Here is a 26,127-nt window from a genome sequence, read left to right as displayed (position 1 = left end):
CAGCGGAGGAGAAAGAGACCATATTACCAAAGGCATGAGGTCCTGCCTGGACTAACCTCCTGGTTCTGCTATAGTGAATCACTTTTGACTCATTTTTTAATTTCTTAACCGAAAATGATACTGTGGGAAGCCCCTGACCCATTCTACAAGACTGTCTCACCGTGGGCTCGCCATGGTCGTGATGGGTGGGGTCCATCGGGGGACAGTGCGGGATGTTCCCCTGCACCCCCCGCCCCGAGCTGGCAGCCCAGCCGGAGACTCAAGGACGCACACAGACTCCGCAGCAGGACGGGCGAGCCTCCATCTCGGCCCCCGGTTCCTTCCTGGCCTTCCTCCTTCCGACCTCCTTTGCCTCCGCGCCTGGCCGGCCCCAGACGTCAGCCGCGGTAGGAGGGTGAGGTGTGGCGGGCACGGGCCGCAGGGGTCCATGGCCGCCGCGTAGCCCAGGTGAGGTGTCTGACCGGTGGGACCACGTCTGGAGCGTCCTTACCTGGCTTCCGTGCTTTTTGTATCGGCGGAGACGTTACGTTACTGACTTGCTTACCCAAAGGCTAGCGGCCTTGCGGGCTCCTCCGGTCCTGGCCTGAGCCCCATGCGTATGAGCTTAGTCCGTGGCTTGGACGCCCCCTGCCCCCCCACAGTAGCGATTTTCTACAGGTAGCTGCTGGGGAGCCAGTGTGGCCCCCTTAGTCAGGATGGGCCGGGAGCAGTGTATCTGCCCCTAGCGTGATTTGGCCACGCTGTCGCCTCTGCTCTGGACCAGTCCCACGAGTTTGCTGCCCCGACATGGCTACCACGGGCGGAGTCCTGTCGCCTGTCATCTGAGGTGGTCGGTGCCCGCATCTGAGTGACAGGATCGCGGAGAAGGGGGGCCGATCTTCGGGGCCCAGGGCAGTCTGTTCGGTTTTGAGGACTGCGTGTTTCATACACAGAGTCAGCGGCAGGCGCGGAGTGTGGCGAGGGCTCTAGGGTGGAAAATCCTCCACCGCTGCTCAGTCTTGGGGTATGGGGAGCTCCTCTGTAGGAAAAAAAAAAAAAAATAGCCCTGGAAAAACATCTCCTTATTTTTCTCCTCTTGTAGCCACATCAGTGCAGAAGCAGAAAAGTGACAAGTTGACCAGGAAAGTAGGATGCGTGGATATAATTTGCCTGTGAAGGCACAGTCCCCAGGGAATGAACCATTTTGTGTTAAAATAGACTTTGAGGGTTTTAACAGAGTTCTCTCAAGGCCAAACCAGGAGCATTAAGATTTTGGGTGGCAGCCCTGCCCTAGAGATTCATAGCACCCTACTTTTTGCTAAAAGATGTTCTGGGATTTCCCTACCGGTTGCACAGTCTCCTTGCCACGTCTTGGGGCTTATATACGGGGCGGTGGGGGTGGGGTGGGGTGGGGGGTGGAAGCTAACAATTGCATTTTCATGTAAATGTGCCTCCTCAGGTATATTCTATGGATAACGGTATGATCAACAAGTGTCACCTTATGATTTAAAGTTGTTTTAACATTTTGCTGCAAAACTTGAATTTTATTTTCCTTAGGAATAGTTACCTATCTGTTACTAATTTCTATTTGAAGTCAATTACATTGCCAAAGTCTGTATTGGCCGCCAAAGTAGACAGCAGTGTGAATTTTGGACAGTAAAAGCCACTAACCTACACAGCAGAGTGCCCGAACTTCCGCAGTCTCGTCCTGATATGCTAACTGCAAGATGATTTGATGAAGGACAACTCCAATAACGCCTTAGTACCCTTAAATTTCCTCCTGTGCTTTCAGGGGGGTAATCACTTAGTGTTGACACGATTCGATGCTCACACTTGCATCCAAGTGGGGAGGGACTCTTTTGATTCAGCCTATTTTATAAAGAACTGTGTCCAAATGTGCAGAATTCTCTGCGCAGTAATGTCGCACGGGCTCTGCGCCAGACTAGCTATGGTCGCAGCCCGATTTCAGAGTTGACTTGTGATGTCGAATGTCTCTCACACTAACTGAAGTGTTTGTGTATTTGCTCTTCTGTCCTCCTGTTTTTGCTGTCTCTCTGCTTTAGAGATTCAGAATATTCAGAGAGCTTCTTTCTATGACAGTGTTTCTGGTCTTCATGAGCCACCAGGTGAATGTATAAAGCCTGTAGGTCTTCCAAACAGAAGGGTGTTAAGCCCACAGGAAGAACTCACGGGGGTGGGGGTGGGGGGGTGCTGCAGGGTGGCCGGGAGGGCAGGGTAGGCTGGGGGCGGGGGGGTAGGGGGGCTGGTTCCTGGGTTTCTGTTTTTGTTTTGCTCATAGACCTGCATGAACCTTTCATTTCATGCTCACTTTTATTATCCTTCAAGGCAACTGTTTGAGTGCATAAACAATTCAATCGCTACTGCATACACATTGCTTCTTATTTTACGCATAGCACTTACAGCACTGCATATTAAAAGGTGTATCGCTCCCTTTTTCCAATAGTGCCGTTTTGATACACAGGCCTCGAAGGGAATGCTGGGAACGGAGGTGCGAAAGAAGGTCTCCTTTGTCTCTGGGTCACCTTTACGTTTTCAGTGCCATGGAATTCCAGAGAGGGATGGTGTCGTTCTTTAAGTCATGCACATTGGGAGCACAGATAATTCCACGTTTCTCTCACGTGTGGGTCTCATCATTATACCTTTTGTTTGGAACTTAGATGCGCATCGAGCTACGTGGCTTGTTCTTTGGAACTTGAGATCTGAGACGATCTGCAAGGCTCGAGGGTGCCAGTTGAGACCAAGAGCACAGTGTTGGTCGATTTGTACCCTGAACCCGAAATTGAGCTCCACACGACTGAGCCTTGTGCTCTGAAGCCGTAGCCATGTTTTTAAATACGGCCTGAGCATGGCTAGAGGCCCCCCCCAAAAGCCGGACCTAAAAAAGAATATCAGCCAACTTCATAATCGTGTAGTGAAATTGTCAGGGCGTGACGTTCCGAGATAAAGTCAGATGCATCTTACAAAATTTCCTTTCTGATTTTTGGAACACAATAATGCTGAGACCTAAATCCATCCCGAGAGTTTCTTACGAATAAGTTAGAGGAGCGTGCCCATCTGCACGCGAGTCACTGCCCTTGGTTCTAGTCCCCGTCCTGGGGAGGAAGCACGTCAGGAGCGCTGGGTGCTGGGATGCGGGCGGGATTATGCCGGAGGGGGTCCCATGAGCTGGAATGCACGCTGCCCAGAAGACGCCAGAGGAGGAACTTCTGACGCAGTCCCCCGTGGCCCAGGGGAGTCCTGGAGGGTCAAGGACATGGGGAGAGGGACAGAGAAGTCGGAGGAAGCTGTAAGCGAAGGGGCTGCCGGAGACGTGTGCTTTGTTAAAAGTTTAGCGCTGGCTCTTTTGGACTTTCTCCCAAAACAGAGTGCCCTCTTTAACCCCCTGTAGCTCTTGGATGTCTGATCTCTTAAGAGCGTTCCAGACGGAGCTCTTGGAGAGCAGGGACAGTGCCGGTGTGGGCTCACCGCCGTCTCCCCAGCACCTGGCACGAAGTTGGCGCACCGTAAAGAAGCTGTTGCGAGGGGGACCCGAGGGTGGGCGTCCCACAGCCAGTTCTCAGATGCGGCAGCCCTGTCCACCACCCCCACAGTGGCCCTCCCCTCTCCCGCAGCGCAGGTGCTCTTCCTTCACGGCGCGTGGAGCAGGCGCGTGTCTGCGCCGGGGGCACGGTCGAGCCACTCCTGGATGACGTCATCGGGCAGGCAGCCAGCTCATTGACCTCATGGACCTCACCTGGCTGGAGGTGTCCTGATTGAGTGACTCGCTGAACCAAGTGTCCGGGCTCCGTCTCTCCTTCTCCTTAGAAGGTCTTCCATCCACCATGGCTAAATCTGGTCTTGGAAGTCAGGTGTAGTCTTCCTACAACAAAACGTCTTCCTCCCCAGTGCGTGTTTATGGATTCCAACCCCCGGGAGGGGTAGCCGGCATTAAATGAAGATGTGGGGCTTTAGTATTTTCAGTGAATTCTCGGAAGACAACCGATGAAGGGGTTTCTAGGTTTCCAGATTGTGATCCGTTGTCTTTGATGCGTTAATAACGTAGCACGCATTCCCTCTGAATGCGAGGACACGGAGCTCATGTGACCCTGTGCTTCTAAGCCCCCCGGAGTGTTAGGGAAGGAGCAGGGAGAACATGCAGGCTCTGAGGAGAAAGGTGAGAGGCGGGAGGAAAGACGTTTCCAGAAGCATCGAAGGACAAGTGCGCAAGAGGAAGGAGCAGAATTCCCAGAGGCGGGATAGGGAGGTCATATAAGTTTCTGCTGTAAACCAAAGGTCTGTATTCTTCCAAATCTGCTTTGAAAGTTCAGACCTGAGCTAAACCAGCCATGAGCCAGGGAAGAGGGGTTGTGACCTCAAAATTGTAGGCAGTGTGTTTGGACTACCGGGGCGTGGGACGACAGGGGCTGTGTCTGTGCCACAGGGCGCCTGTGTGTCCTTGGCCGCGACCCAGCTCTGCCCTTGCCGCGTCCTCCTGAACCACCGTGAGTGCCAGGTGGCCGCTGACAGCTCTGGAAGGCTGGGCTCCACCAGGGAAAGCGTGAGAAGTACACGGAGCAAGTTTCAGCTCTTGCTAGAGGACGCCCCACCCCGCTCCTTTCCAGTCTTCTGTAGAAGCGGCCCTTGAACGCGGGAGCCCAGTTCACTTGGACGGACCCACCGAGGAGAAGCGGGCCGGCACTGCGGGAGGGCTTCGAGTCTGTCACAGGCTCTCGGGGGTCTCCCTTCGTCTCTGATGTCCACTAAACTCTTCCTTTCCTTCTTGTCGTAATTCAGGGGGAAGCTTCCCCCTCAGCCATGCTTCCAACCGAGATGATGATGCTCTGGCTTCAGAAACGCTGAACCGGTCCTTTTTGGGTCCAGGAGATCATTAAAGAGGTTCCACTTAGAATTGAGTAGCATGACTGATAAGATGGCAATCGTTTAATCTCCTTGTAAGTTCTGCCCATCCGTGATGATCTCTGTTGTTAGTTTAGAATCGGGGGGTTGGGTCTGACGAGGTTTGTGTGCGGAGTTAAACTGTGCGTGGAGGTTTTGCGGTGGAGGGAGGATTTTTTTGGTTGCTGTGCAGAATATTCTTGTCCTGGTTTGTTTTTGTTTTGATTTTTAATCTTGAGTCTTAACAAGAGCCAGGGGCGCCCGGAGAAGCAGCTCTCGGGTTTTGCAACGTGAGTCCGTGAGGTCTCGTGGGGACAGTGACACTTTGCTCCCAGGGTTATTGTGAGCGTCACAGGTGAGGGGCTGTGAGCCTGCCTCTGGCTGGAGCTGTGTGCCTACAAAAAAAAACAGAAAATCAGTAACTATGTCCTTGGCGATGAGTTCACGCAAGTCCCCTGTATTCACCGAGTGCCAGGGCCAAGCTGAGGGGCAGGCGTGGTGTGCTGCCCGGCGGCAGCCGTAACTAAGGAGAAAAGTTCAAGTTCAGATGAACACCTGTGCCTGGGTGGAGGAGGACACTTAGAATCACATGCTCCCTGTCAACCTGTGGACTTGCTCGAAATTTTCTAAAAATTCCCAGATACTCCAGAACAATTAACAGACTGGCTCCACCACCCAGGAATGTAACCAGCACACACGTGTTATTGCTACGTAATGGGGATCTATGGGATCCCATAGATCCCGTATCGTAGCACTTACGGATTTGTTTCTGAATCTGTGCTTACCTGTTAGTGACATTATTCATCATCTATTACAATAAGTTTCTCCCCGCTTTTTTGGTTCCTACCAAAAGGCATCTGAAGAACCGGCTGAAATACTGAAATTCAGTAGCACAGTGTTTTGGCCCATGCAGATGTGAGGAACGTGAAATACCTCGTAGACGTCTTGTGTCCTGAGCCCGTCCCCTAGAGGAGGGGCGGCCAAGCATTCTGGCCCTAGACAGCGGCATTCCTTATTAGAAATAAAACACCATCCGTAGCCGTTTTATGAGACTGATGATTACAGATTTGCACTTTTCTTCTAAATTCTACGTGTGCCCGTACAGATAGATGGTAGGTCTGTGGGGCTCATCTGAGTTCTCCCTGTCCACGTAAGTTTTTATAGATGAATAAATTGTTAGGGTAAAATATTCAAATTCTTTTCCGGCTAGTGGATGACCAAATAATTGCACGATGCCCACCAGCAACCCTGGCCAGGCCGTCCTGACGCAGCAGATGGGGGAGTCAGCAGCCGGGGGACAAGCCAAGCCCTCCATTCCCCTGGAGCCGCGGGCTCTGCGACACTGGGAGGCAGAAGTAGCCCTAGCAGGTCTCATTTCGAGGAGTTGCTAGAATCTCATCTTTGCATTTTCTGCCTTTCTCTGGTGACTGCTTTTGCCACTTTCAACAAGAAACTATTCTTTTGATTTCATTTTTTTAAAGTTTTTTTTTTTTTTTTTTAAGTAATCTCTGCCCCCAACGTGGGGCTCGAACTCGGGACCCCAAGATGAAGAGTCGCATGCTCCACCGACTGAGCCAGCCAGGCGCCCCTCAACAAGAAAACATTCTTTTTATTTATTTATTTATTTGAGAGAGAGAATGAGTGGAGGGGAGAGGGAGAATCTCAAGCAGACTCCATGGTGAGGGCGGAGCCTGCGGTGGGGCTCGGTCCCACGACCCTGAGATCATGACCTGAGCCCAGATCAAGAGTTGAAAGCTTAACTGAGCCACCCAGGCGCCCCAAGAGAATATTCTTTTTAAATAGAGGTCTTTCTGGGCCTTGATTTTTAGAGTGAGATCCTATAATAGTAGTGTGGCCCCGATCATTTAATGAAGCTCTCAAAGTATCTGTCTTTTACCCAGGAGATAATTTTGCTCGTTGTTAGAAACGAACCTTCGTTTAAATTTTTAAACTAAAGGGGCGCCTGGGTGGCTCAGTCTGTTAAGCGTCTGCCTTCGGCTCAGGTCGTGATCCCAGGGTGCTGGGATCGAGCCCCACATCGGTCTCCCCCTGCTCCGCGGGAAGCCTGCTTCTCCCTCCCGCACTCCCCCTGCTTGTGTTCCCTCTCTCGCTGTCTCTCTGTCAAATAAATAAAATCTTTAAAAATAATAATAATGAAATAATTTTTAATTTATTATTTTATAAACGTTTATAAACAAAAAAAGAGACCTGAAAGTCCAAAGCATTAATGTTTTAAAAATCCAAATATTTAGCTTTGGGTTACCTTAATTTGAGAATCAGGTTCATTGTGATTGGTTTTTCATTTTCAGTGTAAAAGGCAGTCCCCGCTCGGGACCGCGTGCTTAGACACCTGCTGACAGCTTGTCGAAGGACTGCCCTCACGGGCTACAGACTTGCAGAACCAGCCCAGCCGAGTCCCGGCCACGTAAACGGGGCACCCCTCCTCCTTGGCTGTGGCGGTGACTTGTTCCTGTGCGTGGGAGGCACACGAGGAGGACCAGGGTGGACGGTGCAGCAGAGAACGTGCTCTGTAGGATTTTGACCTGCCCCTCCTGCTTCTGGCTGCTTCTCCCTGCTCCTGCTGTCTGGCTCTTCCTCCCTCCCCATCTTGGTCCCCCTGAGCTGGCCCATCCGGTCCCGTGACTACTCTCCGAGTCGACAGCTCCCACATCCGCCTTCCTACTGCAGGCCTTTCTTCTTAGCGGCAGGCCGGAATGTGCTGGTGCCTCACGTGCCCCAAACCTAGAGGATTTGGGGCACAAAAAGCACTTCTCCCCCATCTTGCAGTGACACCCCCAGCCAAAGTCCTAGGACTTACTCTTGACACGTCTGTCGTAGTTTTGACATCAGCCTAATCATCAGAGCAAGTCAGTCCTCCCACCAAAAGATGTCTCGCATCCTCCCCGCCCCCCCGCCAGTCCCCTGCGATCACGGGCTCGGAGCCTGGACTGGCACAGCCGCCCCCTCTCCGGTGACCCCTCCCCAGCCGGGTCCGTGCGCTGCAGCCGGCGTGGGTACCCCAGTCTCCGTGCGTGTCGTGCGTCCTTGGCACGGGCTACTGTCACTTCCCCTGCCCCTGGTCCTTCCGTGCTGTTCCCGCCGCCTGGAGCGGTCTGCTCTCCACGGGCTCGTGCTTACCCGTTGGGCAGTAAAGAGAAATTTCTCCAGCGGGATCTCCGACCCCGTCTCTTCCATAGCGTCCTCTCTTTCAGTGCTTTTCTCGCTGTTGGTAATTGTAGACGTATCCGATGTTTGCTGTGTTTGTTCAGTAACGTGCGCGTCCAGCCTGTGACGGACCGGACGCCGGACGTCACGCCGGGCACGTCACAAGGATTTGTGGAAGGTAGAGGTGCCTTTGTGACTTCTGGGCAGGCAGGAGAAACCGGTGTCTGGTGACTGGTGCTGGGTCGTCAGGTAGAGCCAGTTCAAGCCGCAAATGAGAGCCCCCAGGACGAGAATGTGCCTTGAGACAAGCAGGTCGAGTAGCGTGTGCCTCTCCTTGGGTTTTGGGGCTGAGTGGAGTTTGGACCCCCAGCGAAGGCCATGCTGCTCAGGAGAAGAAGTCACCAGGGAGACCGGAGCGGCCATAGAGCTGGGTGGGGGTCCAGAGGAGAAGCCGGGGCCGGAGGGAGTTCCTAGAACGCCGTCGGGATGGCCCACAGACGCACCAGGGTCAGGTGGACACCGGGCGGTGTCCGCTGCTAGCGACCGACCTGCCCTTGCCCGGCAGGGGGCGGAGGGCGGCCCTGGCTTCCAGGCAGCTGCCCAGGGAGTGGGGACTCGTGCAGGGCGTGAGGAGTGCCAAGTGTGCGAACGGTTCCCGAAAGAAGCTTGGCGCTGAGGAGACAGAGAAGTGGGTGGACGCGGGGTCAAGGGACGCTCAGGGTCCGGTGGCGCGTGCAGGCGCGGGGCTGGGCACGGTCTTCGGCCAGAACCCGTGAGGAGGGACAGGTTGGAGGCACGGGAAAGAATGGCAGAGGGCGGCCTCTGAGGTGGATGGCGGGCCGTCTTGGGACACAGGCAGGAGGAGCCTCGACCCCACCCTTTGAGTCTGGTGGCTCTGCCTCACAAGACGCCGTAGGACACGGGGCATGCACGGGCCTGGACAGTGAAGCCCATCCTGTCGACCCTTCCCCAACTTCCATTTAAGGCCTACACTATGGCGACAGCGACCTCACCTCCGGGGTGGTGGTTCCCTGCTCCCTAAGAGCTTCGCTGGAAATGGAGACACGAGCGCCGTCTCGCTCATAAAGTACTCGCCCCCCGCGCCCCCCACAGTGCCGGGTCACCACGCGCTGCCGGTCCGGGGGACAAACCACAGACACGGGGGTGGCTGTTAGGACTGACGGCCGGGGGTGGGGGGCATCAACCGGGAGAGCTCAGCGGATACTTCGGGTGCTTTTGCAAATATTTCACGACCGTTCTAAGCGAGGGCACGTTCTGCGCAGGATGCTCCGCTGGGGGCTGTGTGCGGTCCCGCCCGGCAGGGTCAGGTCCGCGTGGGTCCCGGGCCGCGTCCGCTGCTGCCACCGGAGCGAGGCATCTACGCGGTCTCGCCACCGCCGCACGTAGCCGAAACCCCGACTCTCGGGAGGCCCCTTCCCGCGCTGCGCGCTCGTCCCACCGGGAACGTCGCCCCCGCTCGGAGGACGGAACTGGCGCTTTCGCCCGTCCCTACTCCCACCTTCCTGCCTTTGTTCCTGAAACGGACATGACTGATGACAAAGAAGAGAGGACTCTGGTCCTGTCCCCCCCCCCGCCCCCCAGCATATTCCTTAAGGGGATTTGCCTGGTGCACGTGTGTATGTTCATAAGCCGCTTCCTACCCTGAGACTTGTCACCGTGTCCGGTCGTGTATCAGTAATGCTGGCGGCGGTCCCGCATTCTCCACGTGCTGGTACGTGACACAGGCCAAGTGCTACTAGGTGCAGTGCGTTCCCGAGCGTAGCGCGGCGGAAGGCATCTGCTGGTATGTGGTATGGAGCTGTCCGCACCCGGTAGCCTGCCATGGGGGTGTGTGGCTGTTGGTTCCACGGCTTGTGCGGTGTCCAAACACGCTGACTGCCTTACCTCTCTATGGCATCTCCTGTCATCCGTGCCACAAAGCTTGTCCTGCTGCACCATCACTGTGTCTTTCCTGCCACCGCGGGAGAGCTCGAGGGGGCTTATTTCCCTTTCCTTTCTTATTTCCACCAGTGGACCGTATCGTGGGTCTGGATCAGGTGACGGGCATGACGGAGACCGCCTTTGGCTCTGCGTATAAAACCAAGAAGGGCATGTTCCGGACCGTCGGGCAGCTCTACAAAGAGTCTCTCACCAAGCTGATGGCGACTCTCCGGAACACCAACCCTAACTTCGTTCGCTGCATCATTCCAAATCACGAGAAGCGGGTATGTGTCCCGCACAGCGTACGCCGCTGTTCAGAGCGGATCCGGGTCAGGTCGTGGAGACTAAAGCGTAAAACTGTCGTTTGCTTGATTAGGCTGGAAAACTGGACCCGCACCTGGTGCTAGACCAGCTTCGCTGTAACGGGGTCCTGGAAGGAATCCGGATCTGTCGCCAGGGCTTCCCCAACCGGATAGTTTTCCAGGAATTCAGACAGAGGTATTGCTAACTTTGACTTTTTTCCCGTGTGTTTCACAGCTTCTGTTGATGTGCATCAAAACAGGGAGCTGACGAGGAAACATTTTTCCTTGCCTCTTGGGTAGTTTCTGTTGCTTTTCCATATAGGAAAGGGATTATTACCGTTATTACCTTGGTACTGGCCAAGAATCTCGAGTGCCACCTTTATACAGAAGAAAATTTGAAAACTCAAAGAGAAGTCAAAAGTAAATCATTCAGGAGTGACTCTTGAAGACACTTGGGGATATTTTTCTCCATCTTCCGGTGACACGTACCCGTGTAGGTGGGCTTATGTGCAAATGCGTACATACGTTTTCCACTGTGTGCATGCGCACGTGGACATGCGGGGTCCTTTTACTGACGCAGGGGAGGGAATCGGTTAGATTAGGAAAGGATGAAGAAAAAAAAAGGCAGAAGATCAACAGAAGTGGTTGCAATAGAAATGAACGAAAACATGAGAAATTGATTTTTTTTAAACGTATCGTGTACTTTATGTATCATTGGGTATTTGTGCCATTTGCTTTTTTTTTTTTTTTTCCATTTTTCTCTTGGAAATCAGATTCTCAATTATGACAGCATTGGCTGTTCGATCATATAAACAAGCCTGCAGGTCAAAGAAGGGTGCTTTCTGCCACCGTTCCAGGTGGAATCCAGCTGAGAAACTATTCCAGAGTGTAGGGGCTTGGGGGAGGCCTTACCAGGGCCCCACTGTCTGCTAAGCACGGTAGAATTTTGCTTTTTGTTAATAGGAGGAGAGGGACTTTAATTAGCATCCAGAATACAAAGCTGAGTGATGTAGCCAGGATTCATCCTTCAGTGTGTTGTAACCACGGTCTTTTTGCTAAAATGTATTTTTCTTGCGGTAGGACCCACCTAAAGTGCCCAGATCTTAAATGTACGGCCCAACGGGCACAAGCAGACCCAGGCCTGTGCTTTGTTGAACATCACCCTGCTACCTTCTCCTGGTGAAGTGGAGGCCTCCAGGCATTACTCTGTTACAGAATAAACGCCTACAAATCACACACACAGGGCCTGATTCTCCTTGCATTTTAGGCCTGTGAACGTTTGGGGGGAAATGAAAAACAAAAGATTTTTCTTTCAAACACCATGCTTTTACTCTTCACCACAACTTCTTAAACCCAGTGTTTGTCCTTGGAGAACTAAGCTCCTAAGAAAGAGAAGCTAGATCTGCAGAAAATCTCCGATCGGGACCCCGTCATGTCTTGACCTTTCCTGCGACATGATGACCCATCCCATTCTTGCCTCTTCAAGAAACGGAACTCACAGTTAGTAGGAAGACGTTCCCACAGATTTTTACGGGAGATTTTTGGGCTGGTTTTCTTACAGATACGAGATCCTGACTCCGAATGCCATTCCTAAGGGTTTCATGGACGGCAAACAGGCTTGTGAACGAATGGTAAGCTGCCCTGGACTTCTCTGCTTCGCAGACTACTGATAGAGTCTGTCCTGTGGCCAAGAGTAAACGGACTCTTTCTCTTTCAGATCCGGGCTTTAGAATTGGACCCAAACTTGTACAGAATCGGACAGAGCAAGATATTTTTCAGAGCTGGCGTTTTGGCGCACTTAGAGGAAGAAAGAGATCTAAAGATTACCGACATCATTATCTTCTTCCAGGCTGTCTGCAGAGGTTACCTGGCCAGGAAGTAAGTGGGAAATCGCCAGCGAGATGCTCGCCAAGCCCGTGCTCGTGCCGAGCGTCGTGTTTTGTGCTGGAGACGCAAGAGCGTGGGGCGCCAGGGCCCCGTCCCGTGAGGAAAGAGACAAGGGGCCGAGGCGGAAAATCCAGGGCTCGGGGGCTCGCTTGGGCGTGGGTTCTCAGCGCAGGTTTCTCTGAGGCTGTGAAACCCGCAGGACGGGAAGGGGCTGGTCCTGGGAAAGGGGGGCGGGGGGCGGAGCAGCTCACCAGGGAGGGTAGCACAGCGCAGTTCTGGAAAGCGTCGGCCACCTCCTAGCAGGTGCAGCAGCCCCGCGGGGCAGGAGCGTGATGAGCGGGAGGACACGCAGGGGTAAGCCGGAATTTCCGGGTCACCCGGCTGGCAGATGGGACGAGAGTGGGGCCAGAGAGGAGGCGGGCGGGCCGCGTGGACAGCTCTGCAGCGATGCCTGGCCCGAGGAGGCGATGGGGACCGAGAGCGGTGGCCGGACTCGAGATCCGATCAGGAGGGCTTAGGACTAGTGCGGAACCAGCGGCGGGGATGGGGTTTCCTTCACGTCCTGCCACGGGAGGCCGGGGCCTGGGAAGGAGGGTACGGTCTGTTGTCCAGGGCCCTGTGGCCGGCGGCGGCGGGTTTTCAGCCAGATGAGGTGGAGGCGGTGTTTGTGAGTCTTTGCCCACAGCGTGGCAGGATCCGAGCTGAGGAGGAAGCACGGAAACTCGGAGAAGAATATGACGTCTTCGGTGACTCACACCAGGACACGGTGGGCAAGGAGGAGCAAAAGATTAGGGGTTCTATATGTTGTCGTTGCTCACAGCACGTTAAGTGTCCCCATAGCCCCCGGCCCACAGGGGCCTGAGGGGACGGGAGTGAGCCCAGCCAGCTGCCTTCCAAGTAACACTTTGACGGCGACCAGAAACAGAACTGTCCAAAGCGTGGGAATGAACTACGTGCGTTGCGGAAGTGTGTGCAGCCGCCTCACTGGAATCTAAACCCTGCAAAGGTCACGTCGAGATCGGTGACCAGAAACAAAGATCTCTTGAGGACAGAGAACGGGCACGCCTGCGTGACTGCTACGGAAGGAGCGGCTCGGTCCCTTGCAGCCCGTCAGTCACTCTAGGTACCCGCCGGGCTGGACTTAGGGTTCGGGCCCACTGGTGCCCGAGAGTCCATGAACTTGACGTCGGGGCGCCCGGGACTTAGGATTCGGGCCCACTGGTGCCCGAGAGTCCATGAACTTGACGTCGGGACGCCTGGGAGAAGCAGGAAGAAACAGGTGGCTTTGACACTTCGGCTTCAGACGCGGGTCACCGAAACCCCCGCGAAGAGAGTGGGACAGCGCCCGCACCCGGCAGCCGTTCGGGTTCAGTGGAGGGTTGAGGGGAAGGAAAACCAGCCGCCTCGTTCAGACGAGCAACTGGCATGTTCTTGACCCGTTCTGGCCATTTTCTCCCAGAGGCCCATGGATGCACCAGGGCAACGGTTCTCAGTACGGAGACTGGGGGACTGTGATGGCGTTTCTTGAAGGAAACTGCGAGAATTGGAAGGCAGATGCTATTTTGTAGTCTGAAAAAGCACACTTAAAACTGTTGTTCTTGAAGAAACTACTACAATTAAGGCTTGGCCCACCCTGCATGGCAGGTAGGCATGCATGAGAAGGAAGAAGGCTTTGTAGGGAGCCGAGCAGCGGGCTGGAGAACATTCTAACCGGCAAGGTGGCCATCCGGAGGTTCTGGGACTCCTGCAGGGAAACGTTAACCTCAGGGCGGCGGAAGGGCGAAAAGTCGCCGCTTGTGCCCTAGATCCAGAACCTTCTGCTCTGAAGGTTGTGCTACGTGACTCCAGTACATACCGGTCATTGCTCATGTGAAGAGATAATTGTAAATGTTTCTTACTGTCTTTTCCATCTCCTCCAAGTGCTTCTCTTCCCGGGAGAACCCTATCGCCTGTCTTGCAAAGAGTTCTGGAAGGGTCTCGAGAGGAACAGTCACAGGTCTAGAGGTGCCCAGATGTTCGTTCACTGGCCCGGCAGCCGTACTCTGAGGGGCCTGAGTACATCGCCCACAGGACTGGGATGTTGGGACCACAGAGTAACTGGGCCGTGCTCTCTGCTCCCGGGGAGCCACGCCTGGCTGGGAAGGTGGCTGCAAGTCGCCCCAGCGCCCCGAAACCCAGCAGATCCGAATGTTTTAAGTAGCGGGTGGTCCCACAGGGGCAAAACAGACCTGGCTGAGGGAAAAGCTCAAGTCTAGAAGCCCGCCAACAGTGTCAGAAACCCAGGTTCCAGAGGTGATGGGGCAGAGCCAGACTGCTGGGCAGGGAGTGAGGGGCAGGACCCTCGGAGCCTGTGTCCCCTGGAAGTGCCATCGTGCATAGACAGACTAGTGGCCTCCCCGGAGGAGGGGGCAGCACGGCGAACTTGGCTGGGGGTTCGGGGGTTGTTTTGGCAAGAGAGGGGAGCTCTCTTCCCGAAGGCGAGCGAGAAATTGAAAATACTCGAGTCAGGACAGTTACAAGTGGGCCTCGGTCGTTTGGCCCGAGGCGGCAGCATGGAAAGGTGGGAAGGCCCAGACTTGGTGACGACGAGACCGGGGTTCGAGAAGCATCCGCGGGTCCTGACTTCTTGGGCCCTTGTCTGTAAACGCGAGCCAGTAACCCCACCGTGTGCGGGGCTGCGGAGTGGGGGGACGGGGAGGGAAATCACCTGGGAAAGAGGGGCCGATGGAAAGGAAAAGCAGTAGCTGATGAAGGAGACGGGGCGCCAGCACGGGGAGGATGGGAAAGGTCGCTGTCCGCGTCCTCACCGCCTCGGGAAAGCAGGGGTTTATTGGCGCCCCGGAGCGCACAGTCGCGTGCGGACACGGGAACGAGGCGGGGGGCCGCGGAACGAGGCGGGGGGCCGAGCGGGGCCTCTTGCGCCCCGCTCCGCCCTGAGCTGTTCTGGCTTCCGCAGGGCCTTCGCCAAGAAGCAGCAGCAGCTGAGCGCGCTGAAGGTCCTGCAGCGGAACTGCGCCGCCTACCTGAAGCTCCGGCACTGGCAGTGGTGGCGCGTCTTCACGAAGGTGGGCCCCGCGCGCGCCCCCTCCCCGGGCGGCCCCGGCACGGCGCGCCACCGCGCCGCCCTCACGCCCCGGTTCTGTCGCAGGTGAAGCCGCTCCTGCAGGTGACCCGCCAGGAGGAGGAGCTTCAGGCCAAAGACGAGGAGCTGCTGAAGGTGAAGGAGAGGCAGACGAAGGTGGAGGGCGAGCTGGAAGAGATGGAGAGGAAGCACCAGCAGGTGCGCGTGCGGCCGCGGACAGGGGCCCTCACGCCTCCCCCCCCCCCCCCCGGGGGGACCCGCCGCGGTGTCCGACCCTGCGCCGCGTCCTCACTGCTCCCCAAAGCACAGGCATTTGGGAGGAGAGGTGACAGGCGCGCGGCCGCACGCGTTTGGGTTTGTAGAAACGAAAGTCCGCCGAGCCCCGGGCCGCGTTTGTAGACGAGGGTCACGGAATAGTAGTGTCAGGGCCAGGAAGGTGAAGGATGAAGGCAGGGCTCTCCCTCCATACCAGCCCGCCTTGGCTGTCACCGTGAACGCATTTGAACCACGGTTTCCCTCTCCCTTTGTCCATGACCTTCACAGAAGAAAGTAGCATGATTTGAGTAAGTGTTAGGATAGCCTGAGACCCCAGAAGCAACCAAAACCGTTTCCATCTGGCTTGTTGTGCTGTAGCTACGGAAGATCCGAAAGTTTCGCCATCGATGTTACATATTTTTTTTAAAGATTTTACTGATTTATCTGACAGAGAGAGACACAGCGAGAGAGGGAACACAAGCAGGGGGAGTGGGAGAGGGAGAAGCAGGCTTCCCGCAGTGCAGGGAGCCCGATGCGGGGCTTGATCCCAGGACCCCGGGATCACGACCTGAGCCGAAGGCAGACGCTTAACGGCTGAGCCACCCAGGCGCCCCGACGTTACATATTTTTAACCCTCGGTTTCTTTGCTGTCGAACATTGGCCACCAAAATCATGGTGACTGTGTCCGGTGTGGGGGCGGGGGGGGGTGCAGCAAATGACCATGCTGGGCGCTTCGTGATCGCAGCTTCTGGAAGAGAAGAACATCCTCACGGAGCAGCTGCAAGCCGAGACGGAGCTCTTCGCCGAGGCGGAGGAGATGAGGGCCAGGCTTGCCGCCAAGAAGCAAGAACTGGAGGAGATTCTCCATGACTTGGAATCCAGGGTCGAAGAAGAAGAAGAAAGAAACCAAATTCTCCAGAATGAAAAGAAGAAAATGCAAGCGCATATTCAGGTGGGTATAATGGTCTTTATTTCCAGTTCTATTTTGGGCTCTCCAGGTGGTTCTGTTGCATAAACGAGTGGAAGCTGTGGCTTTGGATCGTGTCTGGGGACGAGCAACAGGAGTCAAAGTCCCAGGTCCGGCCCTTCCCAGAGGACCATCGCTGGACGAGCACAAGGAACAGATCGTCTTCGAGCACAGATCTGTTATTTTTACGTCCTGAGGTAGCGTCTCCCGGCACACACGGATTCAGAATAGGAACACGCTCGGACCTCATTTGTCCTGTGTCATCATTAATCATGGCCTTGCTCACTCCGTTCACTAATAGGCCTCTGTCAGGTGGTTTGGTTCATGAGACATGCTCGTCTCTGACACAGGAGGTGGCCAGGAATCAGAATGAAACCCTCAGCCCTTCCTGGGCTGTCTCTTGCTGTACCTGCGGTTGAACGCCCAGACACACAGTGTAGACCGTTCTGCCCCGGCCCGCACCCCAGGACGCACCCTCACCCTCTCCTGGCCTCCCACATCCACCTCCCGAATACGTTCCCGAGTGTCCGGGCGTCCCAGTAGCCACCATCCCTTCATGGGTCCAGCACCGAACTTCCTTCCAGGTCTCTCCCTGAATGTTTTCTCACCCCGTAGCTTATGTTGGCAAAGCGCAGGGAATTCAGGCATTTCTCAGACGCAGAAAAGATAGCACGTTACTTCCTTGGCAAACATGCCATGCAGTATCTCATCCGGAGACCTGCCATTGTTCAGCACGGACGCTTTCCAGCACACCTCCTAAGAGGTGAGCAGAATATCCCCAAACCTGTAAAAAGTGCACGTTCATCTGGCGATTCTAGTTCTGGGACTTTATTCCCACCATAAATTGTTGGCAGCCATCTAATTATCTGAACAGTTGGGGATTGTTAAGCCATGGTAGGACCATCTGGTTACAAGTAAAAAGAGATTTATTTTCGCGGCGATCCATTAATGTGCTACTAGGGATGGTTGCAAAGGAGTGTACACAGAGTAAGACCCAACTAAAAATACATTTCTGTAACTTACACATTCATATGCATGATTTTATATCGGAGTATACAGAGGCCTAGAATAGTCACCATCCATCGTGAGCTCTCCTTAGTGGCGTTATCAACGGTTTCGATTTTCTTTCCTCTTGAAGAGCAGGTGCTCGTCTCAGAAATAACTAACTCACGTGGGACAAGGACACCCGAAGTCCCCTCCAGTGTCCTCAGCCTTGATTTCAGTACCCTCACGTGAAATGCTTGCATTTCTATTTATTTGTCAGAGAGAGCGAGCGAGCGCGCACAAGCAGGGGGAGCAGCAAGTAGAGGGGGAAGCAGACTCCCTGCTGAGCAAGGAGCCTGATGCGGGACTCGATCCCGGGACCCTGGCATCACGGCCTGAGCTGAAGGCAGACATTTAACCCATTGAGCCACTCAGGCGTCCTCTTTTTTTTCTTTTTTTAAGATTTATTTATGAGAGAGAGAACTAGTGGGAGGAGGATCAGAGGGAGAGAGGAAACCTCCCCCAGAATCCATGCGGAGCGCAGAGCCCAACACGGAACTCGGTCTCATGACCCCAAGACCATGACCCGAGCCAAAATCGAGTCAGATGCTCAACCGACGGAGCCGCCCAGGTGCCCCAAAACGCCTCCATCTCTTTAGTCTCTTTAGGAAAACTATTATGTCCTCATAGAGCAGCAGACTTTGCATTGTGTTTTGCTTTTCCAGGACGTTCTATCTCGTTCTTTACTAGACTCCTTTTTAACTTCTCGTTTTTGGCACTGCTATCTGAATTTATCATCTCCTTCTGTGATGCGTAAATTCATTCAGACACATTCTAAAAGTGGGTGATTTTTTTTTTTTCCTTTTTCCTCTATCTGAGGAAAGCAGATGTATCAGAAGTCAGGATCTCCCAGGCCCCACGGCCCCTGGGATAGCTCAGCCTCGTTGGTCCCCCTTCTGTCATTTTTCTGACCTGTGAGGCTTTGAGGAGCTTCTGATCTGTACCCTTTACAACAAAACTACTGGAGCTGGTTTTGGTGTGATTTTGTTTTTAAGATGAATTTCCTGACGGACATTATCGATACGTGATTATTGTGGAAAACCTAGTGACCCCGGCACTCCTGGTCTCCTTCCTCTCATCCACCCCCATCGCTGCTCTTACGTTGCTTGCGTAGATTTCTAAGGATTAGAAAAGGATTCACTTATTAATTGAAATCATAGGGCCGCCTGGGTGGCTCGGGTAAGCATCCGACTCTTGATTTTGGCTGAGGTCATGATCTCAGGGTCGTGAGATTGAGCGCCCCCGTCCAGCTCTGTGCTCAGCAGGGGTCTGCTTGGGATTCTCTCTCTCCCCCTGACGCTCCCCCAGCTCGTTCTCGCTCTCAGATAAGTCTTTAAAAAGGAAAGACCTTAATACTGAACACACTGTTATGTTCACTGCTTTTGTGAAGTTAGGAGTGTGCGGTGCAGGGGGGCACCTGACAGCGGACTGTGGGAAACTGTAGGACAAAGGACCCGTTTTGTTTTGTTCCAAAAACAAACAGCGAGGGAGGGAGGGACACATGAAGGCATCTCCGGACTATTTTCAGTCACGGTGTGTGACCCTTATTTGGATTCCAGTGCAAACGGACAAATGTATTTTTAAGAGGTCTTTATGTTTGAGAGAGACAGCTGGAAGGTTTTACAGAGGAAAATCTGAGGTTTGGGATTTGCTTCAAGACGACCCGGGGTCGGGGGTCGGGGGTTGGGAGCTGGGGGCGCGTGGGGAGAGCCCGTGGGCCACATCTATGCTGGGCTCCGCATGCTGCCGTGCGCTCTGGCACGTCTGTTGGAGGCTTTTCACAGTAACATGTTGATCATTTACACGGGTCTTGTTCCAGAACCAACAAGGATAAATTTCTGAAATTGGCCGTTCGTTGATCTGTACGTAGAACTCTGTTCGGTTGCGTCTATTCACTACAGACAAGGCAGGGTGTGAAATCGAAGTGTGTGTTACCGTATCGGCTGTAAACCCTGGGATCCCACCCCGCGTGGTGGTGGGCTCACGCCGTGACGCCTCAGGATGTCCTTGCCCTTTTGAAAACCAAAAATCGGTATTTGATGTTAGCGTGCGCGCCTCCGACGGTTAGCGCAGCAGAACGTCGTGGGGCGGGTGGGCGCTGACTGTGTTTTCTGCCTCCCAAGGACTTGGAAGAGCAACTGGACGAGGAGGAAGGCGCTCGCCAGAAACTCCAGCTGGAAAAGGTGACGGCAGAGGCTAAAATCAAGAAGATGGAAGAGGAGATCCTGCTTCTCGAGGACCAGAATTCCAAATTTATCAAAGTAAGAGAGTATTTCCGTTACAAAGTTGATGAGCTCCCTGGAAGGGGCGTCCGGTGGGAAATTCTCAAGGATTCGGGTTCAGTTATGTACTTTTCTCTCCTAAGGCTCTACCTGTATGGATTTCTAAAGACAGAAACTCTTTAATTATTTAAAGCCACCAAACAGCCTTCTAATCCTGCAGACGTTTGATGCGCGCGCCTCGCACGCGCCGATCCCTGCTCGGTGACCGGGCCCCCTCCACGCAGGCCCCGTCATCCCCTGCACCGGCCGCGGGGCTCCCCCTCTGTGGAGCGGTGGGAGCTGCTGGGGAGCGGGGGCGGGGGGGGGCGGGGCGGGGCACGAGCAACCTGTTTTCTGAGCAAGACCAGGCCCCCCGAGGGGGGGATGTGGAAGGCCTTCTCTGGAGCAGTCGGTTCCTTTCTCCTCAGGAAAAGAAGCTCATGGAAGACCGCATCGCGGAGTGCTCCTCTCAGCTGGCTGAGGAGGAGGAAAAGGCCAAAAACTTGGCCAAAATCAGGAATAAGCAGGAAGTGATGATCTCGGATCTAGAAGGTCAGTGTTCGGGGTCGGAGGAACGGCGGCCGGGCACCTGCGGGTGTTTCCGTGCCACTGACCGAGCAGGAACTGACGGAAGGCGCGCACGCGGGTTGATCCGATTGGATCCGGTTCTGACAGCTGCGGATGCGGCGGCCCGCCTCGCCTGCGGGCATTCACGGTGGCCGGGCGCCACTTTGCTGGTAGTTACGTTCGCTCCCCGGGCCGGAGCCGGCTGCGCTCTTACCTGGTGCGTGAGTGGTAGCGGCCGCGGGGCCTCGTGTGCGAGCAGTGTGAGGGTGCGTGGGTTTCGCGGCACAAGCGGACTGCTGGTGTCACGCCGTCTGGCGGCGACGGGAGCGACTGCTGAGGGCGGCCGCCTGGCGGGGTGACGGGAAATCCGAGGAGGTTCACAGAACGGAGCCTAGATTTGTGCCAAAGAAACGGAGAGAGGGGGAGCCTCTGCTGTGAAGGGCGGCCAGGCCCGGGCGTCTGCGCTGCAGGCGGAGGGCCCCAGGCCCCGACCGCACCTTCTCAACACTCTGCTTTCTTAGTGGCTGGAAAGCGAGCGGTCGTTGAAACCCCTGCCCGGGGTTTTGTTGTCTTGTTGAGTACAGACGAGGGAGGATGCCCGGGTGAGGGGTCGTCATGAGCCAGTCTTGCCAGAGTGGGGTTCTTCTGCTAGGGGAGGACCCAGGGTGCACGCACCTGCTCTTCACACCCGTGGGATCAGCCTGTGACGGCCGGCCGTGCGGGGAACACCGAGACCCGCGGGGCGCCGTGTCACGAGGACCGCCGTGGGGCGGGAAGGATCCCCCGGCATGGTTGAGGAGTCCCTGGGCAGCTGTGGCAGGGAGGGCGGCAATCACAGGACCCTCAGCCCGCACTCCGTCCCCTCCCCCCGTGCCTGGGAGCTGCGGTCCTGGTTCCAGCCGGGGATGCCCGGGGAAGGGGCGTGGGGTGACGGGCAGTCCGCAAACGTGGGCCCGGCAATGGGTGCAGCGTGAGAGGGTCCGGGTCGCTTCCCACAAAGGGACATCCTTGAGACATCCCCCCCCTCCCCCGCAATATCTTTCCCGAAATTCCATCCTCCCGCTGACTTCTCTCGCCTTCGATTTGATGCTAACGGCTGTGCGATCACCTGCTTTTGAGTCAAACGGCTGGTTTCCGACTTCAGTCGGTCTGTAGTTTGAATTTGTTCGTCCGGCGCACCGTTCGTGGGCGTTGAAGAGTTTCTCTCGGCTCTGGCCTTACAGAACGCCTAAAGAAGGAAGAGAAGACGCGTCAGGAGCTGGAAAAGGCCAAGAGAAAACTGGACGGGGAGACCACCGACCTGCAGGACCAGATCGCTGAGCTCCAGGCGCAGATCGACGAGCTCAAGGCCCAGCTGGTCAAGAAGGAGGAGGAGCTACAGGGCGCACTGGCCAGGTCCGCGTCCGGCCCGCACTGTCCCGAGCCGCCCGCCGTGGGCCGCGCCCCCCGCCGAGCCTCTCGCGTCCGGGCTGGGCAGAAACCCGGGGCCGGGGGCACATAGCCTCCTTGTGGTGGGTGTGACGGAGGCGCCTGGAGAGCCCGGGGGTCCCTGACTTGGGTCAGGTTAGCAGGAAGCTCACATAAACCAGCCGGGGCCTTGGCACATGTCAGAATCCTGAGTCGTGATACGAGGTCCCCGGAAATCCACCCCAGAAGACGTTATTTTACCATACCAAACGTTTTGGTTTCTGTACAGTAGAAATGAATTTCATGGTGCGTTTTAGAAGTCGAGAGGAAATCCCTTTTCGGAGATGACCCCCCCCCCCCCCACTCAGAGGAGTGTGATTTGTTCTTCAGTTGTAAAGCATCCCCTTTTAGAATGGAAATCATGGATACTAAGTTTACATATAACTCTTTGGCTACGCGGTCATAATTTATTACAACCGAGTACATCTCGTAACAGAATTTTCGTTCCAGTCCTTTCTCACAGTCGGTCTTAGTTTGGCCAGACTCTGCTTTTCCTCTTAGAGGTGAGAGCTAGGATCCAGGAACACAGCTGTCCACACGGGCTGTCCCGTCCCCCAGCGCCCCTTCCCTCGACTCCAGGCAGAGGGTCTGCCAGCACCCAGCCGAGGGGGGGACGGGCATGGGTGAGGGTGGCGTGTCACGCCTCCCCCTGCGTCCCAGGAGCGTGTCTGGATTCACTGTAGGCCGGACACTTTGGCCTGGTGCCACCTTGAGCAGTGTTCTCATTCAGATATTTTGCTCGAGAGGAAACTTTTTTCTGTTCTGATCGTGAAACTGAGCCTGTCCTTCCTTTGAATGGAGAATTGTCACCCTTTGGAGAGGGGGCTGGGCTCGAGTCCGCTGCGGGGTCTGCCGCACCTGGCTCTCGGGGGGCATCGCCCGGACACGGTCCCTCTGCATGTCTTCACAGGGGGGACGACGAGACACTCCACAAGAACAACGCTCTCAAGGTGGTGCGGGAGCTGCAGGCCCAAATCGCCGAGCTCCAGGAAGACTTCGAATCTGAGAAGGCTTCACGGAACAAGGCAGAAAAGCAGAAGAGGGACCTGAGTGAGGAGCTGGAGGCTCTGAAGACCGAGCTGGAGGACACCCTGGACACCACCGCGGCTCAGCAGGAACTCCGGTGAGTGGCGTCGGGCGGAAAGGCTCCGGACGTGCTGGCCCTCCTTGGGAGGCGGGGGATTTCCTTTCTGTTGTTAGTTTGGGTGTTTCTCTCCCCACGGCAGGTGGAGCGGGAACAAAACAGCCCTGGTCAGAAACCAGCCCGCATGGCGGGGCAGTGAACCAGCAGACAGACGTGTGCAGGGCGGGGTGGGATCCCGCGGGGCAGGCACGCGGACCGGGTGAGAGGCCTAGAGAGAGGGTCACAGGGACGGGTGGGCCAGACACAGACTCGGGGGGAGATCCAGGCGCGCTCAGGTTGCGGGCGGGCAGATGAGAAGGGAGGTACAGGCTCATGCTCGCAAAGAGAAAGAAGGGCGAGGGCAGGTCCCCGGACAGGAGTGCGCATCGGGCCCAGGCGTGTGCCGTGTGGCCGGTGAGGCGACCGCCAGCTACGGGCGCGCGGCCAGAGAGATCACGTGCCGAAGCCTCAGCTCACCAGCCCCCTGGAGGTCACAGGAGAGCTGGAGCGGCAGGCCTGGCAGAGGGGCTCCCGTGAGCCACTGATGGGACCTCCCACGTTGCTGCCTGGGCCTCTTCCTGACCGTCTGCTCCCTCCTCAAGGCTCGAGCTGCCAGGGGCATGAGGCCTCCCCCGGGTGCCCTGGCTGCGTGCGTGCATAGGCGTGCATGCACACGCACACCGGCCGGGGCTGCTGCGGGCTGTCCTCCCGCGAAGGCCTGGAATAAAACAGGAGGGGCCGAAGGGGAATCACTCAGGAAGACAGGTGTGGGCAGAGAGGAGACAACCTGGAGCCCCCAGGAGGGGTGCCCTTCCCTGGAGGGCAAGGGTGGGCTCACCAGGGGGCGTGGCCGGAGAGTGACATCACAGGTGTGCCTGGGAGGCGCGGGGGTCAGGGGGTGGGTGTCGGGGGAGTGGTGAAGAAGCAGAGGCCAGGAGCCTAACGATGTGCCGGGGACTTTGTCTGTGAATGCACACACAGCTTGCGTCCCCCGAGACAGCGGGGGGGGGGGCTCTGCCGGAGCCTGTCTGAGCCAGGCAGGCCCCCCCCCCCAGGCCCCCCCACCGCAGAACAGCTGTGCTGGCGGCAGCGTTAAGTCCTGGCCTTCTTTGTAAAATGTCTGCTTTTCAAAACCTGGAAACCGCTGAACCAGACTTTGTTGAAATACCCGTTCTCAGCCGGACTTTTGGCCACAACAGAAAAAAAGGCTCTGATCATTTCTTCCATTCACTCTTGCCAAAAAAAAAAAACAAGCACACGTGCATGTTTATCAAAACCACGCCCGTGCGCACCTCTCGCTAAGGACCCTTCCCCCCCGCCCCCCCGCTGGTTCGTCCCCGGGCATTCTGAATCCCGGGGGTCGCGGGGCGGTCACTGTCCTCAGCACATCCAGTACCTGCAGCGGACTCGGCGCGTAGCTCTCGGAGGACTTGCCCGGAGAGCCGAGGGGCAGCTGGCTTGATCAGCCTGGAGGAGGGAAGGAGGGCTAGTCAGGAGTCAGGAGCGGGACTCTTCCCCGGAGGGACGGTGCTCTGACGGCAGGAGCGCTGCTGCTGCCGCCGCTTCCACGGAAGTACTGGTCACACACGCTGGGGTGAGCTGAAGTCACCAGACGGAGTGTGTCCGTCTGTCGGGGCTGGCGCTCGCTCCAGCGTCCACCCCGCTCTGCCGGTCCCTTCGTCTCGAGGAGACCGTGGGGACGGGGCCCGACCAGCGAGCTTGCGGCTGAGCCCGGCTAGACCAGAGAACCTTCGCTGATCCCTTCTGTCCGGCTGCCCTGTGACCCCAGAGCCAGCAGCCCCCGGGCCCCCCAGTCCCCTGGGAGAGGGAGGAGAATGTGCCCGTGGGGTCCACCCCCAAGTCACTGTCCCGCTCACGTGTTTGGAACCATAAGAGTTATTCTTCAGGAGGGCTGGCGGGTCACAGCTCCTCCGTGTCCTGATGTCCTGCAGCTCTGAGCAGGCGTGGGTTTGCCTGGCTGGTTTCGGTCTTTACCAAGCCGTGTGCTCAGATGGACGGATTTGTGAAGTCTCCTCTTAGTTAGCGAAACCACCTTGGTCTTTCAGCCTACCCACCGTGTGTTAGAGCAAGTCATAAAAGTACTGGAAAGCCACATAAAGACACTTAACACTCACACGATCTTTAGTCCCCAGGTTTAGGTTAGAGGAGACCTCCATTCATCTCAGGACATTCAGAGCTCAGGCTCTGGTCCCTCCAAACTCCGGAGACCTTCTAAACCCGGCGTTGGGGCCCCTGCACCTGCCTCTAGTTCCCTGTCCCTCCTCCTAGCCTCAGCCACCTCCTGATGACATCTCAGGAGAGGTCCACCTCCCAGGATGGTTAGAGTCCCGCCTTTATCGGGACGCAGTGTCCCGATTCCCGGGGCCTTCACTGCCCCTTAGCTTTTAAAAACCTCTTCGGATTCACCCTTTGCAGTTTCGCTGAGATGTCAACTGGCGCTGTGGCATCTCGCGCCTGCCAGGCGACCAGGCTGCCCAGAGCAGTCCGAAGACCCGTGTCTGATCGTCACCGCAGGCCAAATAATTCTCTCAAAGGAATTACCGTGATATATTTTCCGTGACCATAACAACATCCCAAATGTACCGAGGGCTGTTACAGGCCAGGCCCTGTGCCGGGCGCTTCCCGTGTGCGAGTCTCACAGCGGCCTCCCGAGACCCTCGGGTGCAGATGGAGAAACCGAGGTCCAGAGTTCGAGCTGTGCGAGGTCCTGGAGTTGGCAAATGTGAGAGCCGTAACTGAGCCCACGTCTGTCGACTCTGGGGAAAGCTGAGCATATTTAAAACCAAAACACCTTAAAAATGTCCTTTTAATTCAGTCGGTCCACTGATTCTGAGCTGCTTTCTCTACAAATACGTTTGTCCAGCACCAAGCGCGAACAGGAGGTGGCTGAGCTGAAGAAGGCTCTGGAGGAAGAGACGAGGAACCACGAAGCTCAGATCCAGGACATGCGGCAGAGGCACGCCACGGCCCTGGAGGAGCTTTTGGAGCAGCTCGAGCAGGCCAAGCGGGTGAGTGAGGCAGGGGCCGCCCGTGTCCGCGTCCTGCGGGAAGTCGCCCTCAGACCCCCTCCCCCCGCGCCGTCCACTCCGTACGGATTCACTTGGAGGCTCCCAGGCGGCTGCCGACCTCCGAGAGCCACACGCCCGTGGCGTGTGTGTGTGTGTGTGTGT

At 56.1% G+C, this 26,127-nt stretch overlaps 1 protein-coding gene across 6 annotated transcripts in view; it reads left to right on the top strand.

The window, feature by feature from the left end:
• MYH10 (myosin heavy chain 10) overlaps positions 1 to 26,127 on the top strand; it is a 100,785-nt gene that overhangs the window by 53,062 nt on the left and 21,596 nt on the right. For 5 of the 6 annotated variants that reach the window (XM_073881680.1, XM_073881679.1, XM_073881677.1 and 2 more), the window contains 13 exons: positions 2,043 to 2,105; positions 10,072 to 10,265; positions 10,358 to 10,479; positions 11,845 to 11,914; positions 12,001 to 12,161; positions 15,127 to 15,235; positions 15,319 to 15,450; positions 16,253 to 16,459; positions 19,642 to 19,779; positions 20,208 to 20,331; positions 21,570 to 21,741; positions 22,724 to 22,936; positions 25,821 to 25,965. In XM_073881680.1, the coding sequence (XP_073737781.1) occupies positions 2,043 to 2,105; positions 10,072 to 10,265; positions 10,358 to 10,479; positions 11,845 to 11,914; positions 12,001 to 12,161; positions 15,127 to 15,235; positions 15,319 to 15,450; positions 16,253 to 16,459; positions 19,642 to 19,779; positions 20,208 to 20,331; positions 21,570 to 21,741; positions 22,724 to 22,936; positions 25,821 to 25,965 (1,850 nt within the window). The remainder of the gene's footprint in view (positions 1 to 2,042; positions 2,106 to 10,071; positions 10,266 to 10,357; positions 10,480 to 11,844; positions 11,915 to 12,000; positions 12,162 to 15,126; positions 15,236 to 15,318; positions 15,451 to 16,252; positions 16,460 to 19,641; positions 19,780 to 20,207; positions 20,332 to 21,569; positions 21,742 to 22,723; positions 22,937 to 25,820; positions 25,966 to 26,127) is intronic. The other variant, XM_073881681.1, reaches the window with a different exon arrangement.

Source organism: Callorhinus ursinus, unplaced genomic scaffold, assembly GCF_003265705.2.
Source record: "Callorhinus ursinus isolate GAN/ISIS: 27379988/994484 unplaced genomic scaffold, GSC_fseal_2.0 scaffold43, whole genome shotgun sequence".
Lineage (NCBI taxonomy): Eukaryota > Metazoa > Chordata > Mammalia > Carnivora > Otariidae > Callorhinus > Callorhinus ursinus.
Note: the sequence above shows the minus strand (reverse complement) of the source record. Positions and strands in the feature narration are given on the sequence as shown.